Source organism: Sphaeramia orbicularis, chromosome 17 (genome assembly GCF_902148855.1).
Source record: "Sphaeramia orbicularis chromosome 17, fSphaOr1.1, whole genome shotgun sequence".
Classification (NCBI taxonomy): domain Eukaryota; kingdom Metazoa; phylum Chordata; class Actinopteri; order Kurtiformes; family Apogonidae; genus Sphaeramia; species Sphaeramia orbicularis.
In genome coordinates, this window is record NC_043973.1 from 15,690,949 (window position 1) to 15,703,157 (window position 12,209).

The window sequence follows — 12,209 nt, forward strand, 5'->3', positions numbered from 1 at the left end:
GCATTTTTTGCAAAATTATACTTTGTTTTAGTGTAAATATATTAACCCTTTCATGCACGAATTATGAGAACCTTAGTCAAGATTTTTTTCCTCAGTGTTTAGCCATGAAAAAAACAATGCGATCGAGTTTTTTTTTTTTTTCGATGGAGTTACAAAAATATCCATGCATTTAATTTTTGAAGTAAAGAAACGTGTTTAAAACCCAATATCAGAAAGTGATATGAAAACAATGAAATAAAAACATTTTTAATGCTGCTAATCTGATGTCTTCTCACATTTTAACATATTCTAATGCTAGTAATTACTCACTTCATGGAGCTAATATGCAAAAAAAAAAAAAACTTCTTGTCTGACAATTAACAATTGATTTACACTCAGACATGTTAGTGCAGATCAGGTTTATCAAAAACAGTAAAGTTACAGGGTGGGGAAGCAAAATTTACAATATTTTGAGGCAGGGATTGAAAGACAGTGTATGACCAGTTAGTTTATTGAAAGTCATGAGAATTTATTTGCCACAAGAAAATTTACATAATAGAAAATGTTATTATTCTATGTGTCCTCCTTCTTTCTCAATAACTGCCTTCACACGCTTCCTGAAACTTGGACAAGTGTTCCTCAAATATTCGGGTGACAACTTCTCCCATTCTTCTTTAATAGTATCTTTCAGACTTTCTCGTAATAGTTTTGCTCATAGTCATTCTCTTCTTTCCATTATAAACAGTCTTTATGGACACTCCAACTATTTTTGAAATCTCCTTTGGTGTGACGAGTGCATTCAGCAAATCACACACTCTTTGACATTTGCTTTCCTGATTACTCATATGGGCAAAAGTTTCTGAAAAGGTATGGATAATAGTGTTAGGTATGATTATGACATCAATATATGTTTGGTTTCAAAACAATTGACATAGTGCCTGCTGAGAAAAAACAACTAAATGTTCATTGTAAATTTTGCTTCCCCACCCTGTACAGTAATGATCTGAATTACAGTGTATGGGATGGTGCATAAGTGTCCACTGTGTTGGCTGATATGGAACTAAAACAACAAAACCCATTAATATACAAGAGAACAGCTGGAGAAGAACTGTCCACTGGAGTGGACAGTGCATGAAAGGGTTAAAATATTTACATTTACAAAGAAAAATTTAGAGTTGTCATTATTTATATGTTCTTTTGATAGTATTTTACTGGCCCTGCCCACTTGAGATTGAATTGGTCTGAATGTGGAACCTGAACTAAAAGGATTGTTAATATCTTAGTGTAATTTTTGCATTTCACAAATTCATCCCAGGGTCCGGATTGGACCGTTTGGCGGGCCGGATTTGGCCCCCGGGCCGCATGTTTGACACCTGTGGTCTAAACTGACTCAAGGTGGAGTTAAATTTATCGTCTACAAATCTGAACAGCATGTACAAAAATGTTAAATTAGTTGTGTTCTTAAGATAACAAACAAATTGAGGGCAAACAAATATGAAAGGTATGATTTGTGAGAACAAACAGCTTGGTTAGGTCACATCATCTCCACTGCACAGTTACCCAGTTTTGTGTTTAAATGTCTCTCTCCGTATTCAGAAGCACGAGCAGCAGGCCCAGCAGCATTTCCAACAGCAGCTCAGACGCAGGCGTGAAGAGGAGGAGCTGCAGCGTCAGGCGGAGCTGCAGGCCGAGGCCCGGCAGGAGAGCGACTACCACAAGGCGGACAGTCAGCACCAGCACCACCACGACAAAGCACCAGGGGGGAAACCAGGGGACAAGCCCAAGAGACCCAGCTCTCTCCTGGGAAACAACAATGTGATGAAACTGAAGCAGATCATCCCACTCCAGGGAAAGTTCTCCTCCGGCACCTCCCGCTCCCCTGCTCAGTCTCCAACTGGGGGAGAGGCAAAGCTCCCAGGATTTCTCAAGTTCTTGAAGTCGCCCGAGGTGAAAAAAGAACCAGCAGTAGCAGTTGGAGCCACCCAAGGATCAACAGTAACCTCTACGGTGCTCCCTAGTGGCCAGGAGAGGTCACAGTCCCCCAACAGGACATTCAGTCCCGGGAAGCTGTTCAGTTTCAGCAAATCCGAGGGGACTGTAGTGTGTGTAAATGGGACACAGCCACCCAGCCAGGCTGCAAACGCACAACCCAACAGAGCTGACTTAAACACAACACCAGAGGAGTTACCCTCCAATGAGTCCGAGAAAGGAGAGTCAAGACAATTAACTGATCCTGAAAACTCTGGCTCAAAAAGTTAATAATAAATGTCCAACTGTACTAAACTGTACCAATGTAATATCACAGAGGGAAAGCAATGTCATGTTGAGGCCACATTCCTGTACTGTAGGAGAACACACTAGTCACCAGGACCACATGTACGGTCAGCGAGCGGTAGACTTTCACCCTTGATGCAACTACTTCGCACAAAGCATTAAACTGTATCTATAAGACTTGATTATCTAGCTTCCATGTAAAAACTGTACAGTAAGTGTAAGCCCTCGAATGGGACCGGAGCGACTTTTCCTTAACGTTAAAATACTGCATGACTGCCTGGTTTTCAACAGCAGAAAAAAACTGATTATGTTGATGTGAAGGATGTGTTTGTTTTTTTTTTATTTACTCATCACTGGGCCACTTTTATCAGAACCATGAATAGCAGCTTCCAAATCAAGGTTTGTTTCTCATTTGACAGCCTGCATGTAATGCATGTTGCATCATGTGCACGCATTATATGTCCGTCATGTCTTTTTAGTTGGCGAGCACTTAGAAAGCCATTGTATTCTTCTGCAATAGGTCAAATTATATTCACTGTGACCATAAAAATATTCTATTTTTCTTAACTTTGATTTTTGTATGAATTATTTTACTACATAAATTAGTGAATGTACTTTGATGATGCAAATAAAATCGCACTTGAATTAACATCCATCAAGAGACCGAGCATTGGCTGACTTTGTTAACAATAAATAAATATCACTGGATGATAAGACTGTGTTGCTGCTTTGTTTGACTGAAATAATTAATGAATGTAAACTCTGTAAGGGACATGCTGGTTAGATAATCTACTGTGAAGTTGTTTCCTTTTCATTTAATTCAGTTTCCAAACATTTGACATGGACTAAACAGTGGCGGCTGCTCGTCTTTCAGACAGGGAAAGCTCATTGTCGGCTTACATCAAAACAAAACAAAAAAAAAACAACCAAACAAAAAAAAAGTCAAGTTATTTAAACATACATTCGGCCCTCTGTTCCTTTTGAAGAAAATGCTCAGTGACCTTATCGTACCAAGTAGGCGTCTTTTCCAGGGACTGGACCAGTGTCCTCTCTGCTCAGATTGCCTTGGCCCATTGTGTTGTGGGTGTAAGACTTCAGCCTTTTTAAACTAGAGCTGCTCCTTTCACTCCGACCTAGCCGACAGTTTGATTGATTTAACTATCTACGAAACGATATTGAACTCGAACAAGAAATGATTAAATTATGTAACTGAAACAAGAAAACTGTGAAATTATGTTAAACTGAAACAAGGAAGTACAATGAGTGTGTTTTATTTACAGTGCAAGAAATGAACGAGTAATTTGGGAGTGGTTTCTCTGATTTCACAGCAGAATATGTGACGGTATTAAACTGAACTGTGTCAGTGAAGGAGTAGATCTGAATATAGCTGTCAATCAAACGGGATTCAGCCTTTGACTGATCCTCCAACCAGCACGTGGGATTCTGGCGTCCAGCCCGGCCGAGCTCCGCCCACAGCTCCATTCACCCCCAGAGACGCCCGGCGTCCGGGGGCGGGACAACATCGTGGCATTTATCCAATTACCGTCCAGTTTTGAGGCAATGAAAAAAACTGTTCCACTCAGTCCCATTGAAGCCCACAGACGCCCGCAGTCTACGGACAAATGCACTGAGCAGAGATGGATGAGAAAACAGAGACACGGGAATGGAGGAGAAGTGAACAACATCGTGTCCGTTGATTTGTGATAAAGCTGATTTGAATGAACTCATCTTTAAGATGAACGTGTTCTAACACATTTATAGTCAATAAAATGTCAACATAACCGTACATATTTAACCTTTTAATTTTCGTAATTTTAGGGGAAGCCGGGCCTCCCTTGCAGTCTATGAGAAATCGCCACTGATGTAATTGTATAAAGACACATCACTTATTCAAACAAAGTAGCGTCTGTCCTTAAAACAGCTTCCTAATGAGAGACAGACAAAAAAAATCTAAGGTATGTGTGAAAACTATGAAGGCTGAGGGGCTGATTTGTGTTGGAATAATTAAAACTTCTTCACTGGCATACGGTCAGATATGATAACTGGTCAGGGATTCCGTTTATAATGCTTTATTTTCTCTTCAAGCAGATTATTTACATGTGGAACAGTTCAGGTGATGACATGGGTAGGATGATTTGGATGAGATGATTTTAAATCTTAAACAAAGGGAAACAATAACTGTATTACTAAAACAATTCGAAACATGTTCAAGGATATTCAGCTAACAATAACACAAAATAACTCACTCAGGTATGCATCCATCCAGTCTGTGCATTTAAGTGATTCTTCTTCAGGCCACATGCTCTACGTCAAACAAAGGGAAAAAGTGGATGGGCTGGGCCTGATCCTTTCCCTTAAAGGGTTGGGTGTGGCCTGATAGGCGAGGTGAGGTCCTGCCCCTCCCCAACCAGGAAGTGGAGTTTTTAACAGTATGAATGTCTGTGTAAATATATGTATGAATGTATGGACACATCACGTATTACAACAAAGTACTGTCTGTCGTTAAACCAGCTTCCGACTGAAAACAAAATATCAATAAACTAGAAAAGCACTCTGAGAGCGCAGACCTCTGCCAAGGCAGATCAGTGGGCCCCCATGGCCCCCCCAACCCCAATCACCACCAAAATGTAATCATTTGTTCCTTGTGTCAGTATCAACATTTCCTGAAATTTTCATCCAAATCCGTCCATAACTTTTTGAGTTATCTTGCACACAGACGGACAAGCAGACAAACCAATGCCGGCAAAAACAGAACCTCCTTGGCGAAGGTAACAATGTACCACAATGGGGTATGCGTGGACAAAAACAAGTGGCAATAATCACAACAAAGTATCCTTCCCTTTACAATGTCAACAATTGTTATAAAGAGCGTGGAGCAAAAAAAAAAACAGAGTAACATCAACACTTCTGACGTCCAATTTGTAAGCACATGTAATTAACAAATATTATCAAAAACATACATGAAAGTAATGTGGCAATATGTGAGTTGCAACATTTCAGTCCAGTACTAGTGCAATAAACAGTCCATATTCCAACGGACTAACATGGTAGACTGGGGTTCAGAAGTGTTAAAGCTAAGCAATGCTCCACGCAAGGCTCCCCATTTTTAAACTAAATATGATGTAGCAAATATAAAGGCAGTGCAAGTGAGTTCTGTAAGTGCTCAAAGCATCATCAATGCAATCAAAGAGCAACAATATTCTGTATCCCAAGGAGCAAACATGGTGAACTGTTGTCTCACCCATGTCATATCTGGCAACAGCTCACTGATAGTTTGTTTTTGAGAACTTGGGCTTTCTTAGAGAGAGTGTCACTGTCGAGCTCCATCACAACTTTCTGGAGCACTTCAAAGGTATTACTTCAGTTCAGTGGGGTAGCTGAGGTTCAAAGCATACATTAAGCCCAACAACACTGCAACATTGTCCAGATCCTGCAGTACCATCTGACCTTCAAGGACAACCCCGATGTCCTCTGGTTTACTGGTGGCATCTCCCGGTCTGACAATGTATTATTCCTACCATGGTGTCCTCAATGGATCCTTGGAAGGCCTCGTCATCAGCCTGCAGAGTGAACAGTAACAAAAGGCACAAGATTAAATCAAATAAAACACATAAATATATGACTAGAAGTATTAAGCTGTAGAATACTTGGTCAATTTTAGTCAGAAAACTTGTTTTGTGATTGGCCTGCATTAATCTTTTATTACTGCATTATGCTGTTAAAACAAATTCAACACGTGTTTCAATTTCAAAGCCCTCTACCTTAGTTTGTCAGTGGTAAGAATCCTAAATTCTTAACAGGGCTTTATTCTGGAACAGTTTATGGTCTGCACCTTAATTCATTCACACCTGAGGTGACGTACACGTGTATGTACATTTAAGATTGGATGAGACGCATATGAATTTCTCCCTTTAAAGCCAGATGCGTTTCGATGCCTGTAGCTCCCGAGAAAGTTTATAAAGTTCAGTGACTCCAGTGCATTGTAGGCCTGGTAGGCCACCAGGCTTTTCTTGACCCCCCGCCAGGCTAAGCATCACTTGTTTATTTATTTTGAAGAAATTTATACACAGTACAAATTTGCGGTATAAATAAGCTTGTTTTTTACGAGAGGTACCTAAGGGATTGCAGATCTCAAAATCATCCACGTACAGATGCAGTGGTATTCATAATTCCTCAGCATTTAAAAAGCTGTTTTCTTTCAAATGCAAACCATCTTCAGAGGACCTTAATTCATAAGAAGGGTCAAGTTTAATATCCTGGTGTCCTCTATGATTCTCAACAATCTTATCAAGAATGAATCTGCAATTCAATATTTGCTGCAAGGATTTAAGCAGTGGGACATACTGAAAAGTGTGTTTCTTTTTATGATCAAGTATGTAGGTAATTGGTTCCAACACTGAATTTTTCCTTGTAATATTGTTTACGCTAATATGAAGTACTAAGAAGGCCACCTTTTTCAATTGCCCTTTGTACTGGGTTAGCTGAGCAAACTGATGTGGTGATTTCTGTAACTACACAGTCATCAAGCTGGAGATTGTGACACTCAAGAATATCACTTACTAAACTTCTAGAGAATGGAACTGATGCAGAGTTTATCAAGTAGTTAAGTTCTTGTAAGAATTCATCAATAGCTGTACCTGGAACATGTACTAAATATTCCAACTTTAACAAGGCTGCTGCTAGCTGTTGCTGAATGACACCAGGAAGTCCCTTGTGTTGGCCTTTCCAATCTAAATAAGTAAGTAAGTAAATTTTATTTATAGAGCACTTTTCACAGACAGAGTCACAAAGTGCTTCATCAAATCAAATCAAATTTACAGAAACTCAACAGAATCCTCCAGGAGCAAACACTTGTGACTGGTGACAGTGGAAGGAAAAACTTCCCTTTAACAGCAGAAACCTGGAGCAGACCCAGACTCCTGAAGGATGGCCGTCTGCCTTGACCAGTTGGGGTTAAAGAGTGAGAGTAAAGGCGGCCATACACTGTGCGATTATTTCGATCATTGCACGCAGCTCCATCTCAAACTGTGCGAATCAATCGTCAAGTCAGGCTCACAATTCATGTTCTCACACTGTACTGTGCTCGTATGCGACCTGACTGCTCACACTGTAGGACCATACACTAGAGGACGCACCACACGTTCCAGTGTTGTATCCGGAAATACAACGTTAAAATACCAAGGAATCCATAAGTGCATAGATGATTGTGTATTGGCGTGAGTCACGAATGGTAGTGCTAAACAAAAAACAACGAGCTGCTTTGGCAATATGTGCCATTATCTGCGGGGAATCAAAAAAGAAGAATAGACGACGATGTGTTTGGTGCAGGAATTGGTTGTCCAGACGTGGACAGTATGGGCTGTCAATCCTACAGCAAAGGGAACTAGAGGTAAGCTGCAAAAGCTAAACTGCACTAGGCCAATAGCCAGCTACTGTTAGCTTGTACGCTACTGTACGCTTCTGTGTTCGCGCATGCACAGTGTGAGAATTGGAGGCACATGGGGTTGTGGCACTGCTTTGACAGTGCGATACCCTCACGAGGAGCGAGCAGGATTTCAAACAGCTCCGTTTTCCTTGCGAACACACGATTGCTGGTCGTGAGGTGGTTGTGAGGTGTTAATGTCTTCTCCTTACCCCATGTACACTGCACCAAGCCCCACACACCATTAAAGGCACATCTGGCCCCATCCCAGAAAGAGTCGCACGAGTGAGAAATCGTCTCTAAAATTGCACAGTGTATGGCCGCCTTAAAGGAGGAGAAAAGAGAGAGCAATAGAGATATAGAGAGACTGGGGGAGAGGGGGGAGGTAGGGGGAGACACATGGAGTGCATGTAACACCGTAGGGCAGCAACTTTACATTGCGAAAAATGAATAAAACAGTACCAATAAAATACAATTAGAATACCTGTAAAACACAATAAAATACCATTAAAAACAGTTTAAAATATGATGAATACATAAAGTGCAATCAGTTTGTGGTGGCCTCACTCAGTTGGGAAATTAAAAAGCCTGTTTGAACAGGAGTGTTTTGAGGTGTTTTTTTTAAAACTCTCTACAGAGTCCATGGACTGTAAGTCTAAAGGCAGGTCATTCCACAGACGTGGTGCTACAGCTTTAAAGGACCTGTCAGCCCGTGTGCTAAAACAGGTGTGTGGAACCATCAGCAGGTGCTGTTCTGAAGACCTCAGGCTACGAGCCCAGCTGTAGGGCTGAATCAGCGAAGCAATGTATGCAGGGGCCTGGCCATGTAGAGCCCAGAAAGTTAGCACCAGAATTTTGAAATGAAAACGATATAAAATAGGGAGCCAGTGGAGTGAATCTGGTGATGTATCAGAAACTTCCTCTTCCACGCACTCCTCATCCTGGCAATCAGAAAAAGAATCATGCAATGATGGTGATGCTAATTTAGTTGTTTTCACAATACTTGGTATTGTTGTTCTTTTGTTACTCTCTACTGCACTCTTTTGTTTACCTTTTAGACTCTTCTATGTTATTTGCATTTTATGTTTACTTGCACTGTGGGGCCTTAGAGTCAAGTAATTTCGGTTCTCTCTGTATACAATGTACATGGCAGAACTGACAATAAAGATGACTTTGACTTGATTTTGACTAAAATCACTTAGGGTGTGAGGTGTATGTCTGCGACTCTTATGAGACTTAAACGTTCCATAAACATTGGTTTGAAAACTAAAGCCAACAAACATGCAAGAAATAGTTTCATTTCTCCTCAGATGTGTGTTGATATGAACAAAGTACTCCCTTTCATTAGTTAAATTCTTGCATGCACATAAGTGACAGCTGAAAGAAGTCAATTCTTTTTCAAAGTGACTAACCTGTGTGGAATGTTTTCCTCATGTAGGACTCTTCTAAGATGATCAAGTTGGTTGCGGACATCTGACATGTTGGCAGTAATATCAGGTACATAAGTACACCACTGGTCTCCAATTAGGTGACAGACACCTCCCTTTTCGGCCAACAGGAGATCTAAGGCTGCCCTATTCTGTAAAGAGATTGTGCGGAGGGCCTTCATCTCACTCGTAAGAGTATCAAACCCTTGTTCAACTGAAGCAGTGAGATTTTCCAACTCAACAGAAAGTTCTTCTATATACCAAGCTAAACGGGCAGGGCCGTACAGGGGAATGATACTGATCGCAAACTTATGGCCTCCTGAAATCCGGTCCCATTTAACACGGGTGTGAGGTGGTGACATTAATGGACTAATGGTCAATTTGGAAACAGCAGGAATCAGATAAGAGAGATGACACGTACCTGTCCACCGTGCCGGGAGGTACAGATATGAGTGTTGACCACACGTCCACACCATATCTGTGGGACAGCCATACCCATAATCAGAAGGGGTGAGAGCTACGGTGGCATTATATGTGGTAGTAACATTAGTTTTAGCATCAAAGTGTGTCAATGGGGATGGTGTACCTAGCAATGCAGTGATGTTATAGAGGACCAAAAATGGAGAAGGGGAGAGTGTCCCTGTCATAGGAAAGGTAAATTTATCAGTCCTATTTTCGCAATTTGCTAACCCACAGGCTACCTTAAGAGTAATGTTACACCCTGATGTGTGTCCCAGATGATACCGTGTGTGTTCTGTGACTGGGGAATGGAAGCACAGCTGTGGAATGAAAAAAGGATTAGAGAGATTTCTGAGCCTAAAAACAACATTTTTCTGTACCATAGAAGTATTAGTGTCTCTGGAAAAATTTCTTGGGTCTCTGAAGATCATGTTGGGTTTCCACCCCAGCCAGGGGTATATTGATGTGATGTTCGGCCAATCTCCCACTGTCCACTTTATCAGTGTCAATAAAGTGTGATTGATCAGGAGCAGATAAGGAACAGAGTACCTTCGTGTGAGCTGTGTGGCATCAAACTGCACACATAGCATGACTGGTTAGTGACACGCCGTGTCAGATCACGTGTCACCCGCCACCACGTATTATCATTATATTCGTGGTGATCAATGATGTGGAGGTCACGTCCGTGACGTCTCCGAGGTTCTTCTGTCCCTTGCTGTCTTCCGACAGACCAGGGTACAACTGGAGTGTGATGCGTTGAAGAAGGATCAGATACCTGACAGAATGTGCCATGGTACCATATGTACAGACACATGAAGATGACCACTGACCCTTTGATCACCTCCATCGTCGTCGAATCAGTGTATGTGTGGGGCAGGGGTCTTCAGTCACTCGCCAGCGACCAGGCAAAGGACAGTGTGTATGAGACATCACTGGGGTCGTTATCACCGCTAGGTTTCAACCAGTGAGTCTTGTGAGTGTGGGTGCGTGATGCAGGGTCTCCAGCTCTGGGGTCTACGCTGTCGATCGATGGTCCGGCCCGTCCTCGGCTGCAGCAGTCAACGGTTCTCCCAGAAACCGCTTACAGGGGGTTGCGTGGAGCCACGTGGCACGTTCGGCAACCTTGGCCGCTGTGTGCGTCGTCAGGAGCACCTGGAAGGGGCCTCGCCGCCTGCGCTGCTTCCAGTGCTTCCATCTGAAGTCCTGGACCAAGATCCAATCCCCCGGCTGTAATGGGTGAAGCGGCCCCTCTGCAGGAACCGGTAACGCTGATCTCACCAATACCTGTACTTGAGATAGTTCAGAGGAGAGTTTTTGCAATAAGACAACATGTCATGCTCCAACAACGATGTCAAGTTGGTGCTCGGTTGAGGGGCCTGGAGACCTGTACATGGGGGTCTCCCAAACATAATCTCAAAAGGACTCAGCCCACTTTGACTCCTACGTCTCATTCTCATTTGCATGAGAACCAGAGGTACGGCCTTGACCCAGTTAAGCCCTGTTTCTTTTTTTGCCATGTTATGAGCAGCACAGATAAGACATTTCTTGCAAAATTTCTCTGCAACCACTGTAAACCCCTTTGTAAACCAGTGTTGTGCAATAGCCTCTAACATTCCTCCCTTAGACACATGATCTACGCCATGTGTCAGCTTAGCAAACCAGGGGAAGAAATGTTTGGGCAGATAAGGTCGTCCATCAGCTGCCCACCACGCAGAAGAAGAATCCACTGCACAGCCACAAGAAGCCCAGACGCGCCTTTCGTCAGGAGTGGCAAATGACTGCGTGTCGGGAAGGGAGGCGGGAGGAGCCCCAGACAACGGCTGAGACAAAAAGGAGGAGGCAGGCTCCATAGAAGCAGCAGCCCTGGCAGCTGCGTCTGCTCGGGAGTTCCCCTGTGTGACCTCAGAGTCATTCTTCTGATGTGCCTGACATTTCACAACTGCAATAGCAGAGGGAAGAAGAACAGCATCCAACAAATTTGCCACAAGAGATGCATTAATCAATCAATCAATCAAACTTTATTTCTATAGCACTTTTCATACATGTTACATGTAGCACAAAGTGCTTCACAACAAAACCCCCCACAGTCCCGCGGTTGCAAATAAAAATACAAGCAATCAAAGTAAAATTTATAGTAAGAGTTTAATTAAAAGCTAGCCTAAAAAGATAAGTTTTAAGTTTACTTTTAAAAATATGAACACTCGCAGCGGACCTCAGGTCCTCAGGTAGGCTGTTCCATAGTTTGGGGCCATAAAAGCTGAATGAGGCCTCACCATGAGTCTTAGTGTGGACTCTAGGAACAGTTAAGAGATTACTACCTGAGGACCTGAGGGTCCGAGAGGGCTCATATGTTAAAAGCAAATCAGATAAATAAATAGGGCTAAGACCATTAAGAGTTTTAAAAACCAATAAAAGCACTTTAAAACTGATCCTGAAGCTCACAGGGAGCCAGTGCAGAGACCTGAGCACTGGTGTTATATGCTCTCTCTTTCTGGTCCTCGTCAGCAGTCGGGCTGCAGAGTTCTGGAGCAACTGCAGCGGTGCAATGGTCTTCTTGGGAAGACCAGAAAGGAGAGCGTTACAGTAATCAATTCGACTTGAGACAAAAGCATGTATCAAAGTCTCTGCACTGGCTCAAGAGAGAAATG

The 12,209-nt window shown here is 42.4% G+C and overlaps 1 protein-coding gene across 2 annotated transcripts in view; it reads left to right on the plus strand.

Moving 5' to 3' along the window:
- The window catches only part of LOC115436781 (anoctamin-8-like), a 60,033-nt gene extending 57,066 nt beyond the window's left edge, over positions 1–2,967 (plus strand). For both annotated transcript variants that reach the window (XM_030159714.1, XM_030159715.1), the window contains exon 17: positions 1,576–2,967. In XM_030159714.1, the coding sequence (XP_030015574.1) occupies positions 1,576–2,238 (663 nt within the window). In that variant the 3' untranslated portion in view covers positions 2,239–2,967. The remainder of the gene's footprint in view (positions 1–1,575) is intronic.
- The last annotated feature ends 9,242 nt before the right edge of the window (positions 2,968–12,209 follow it).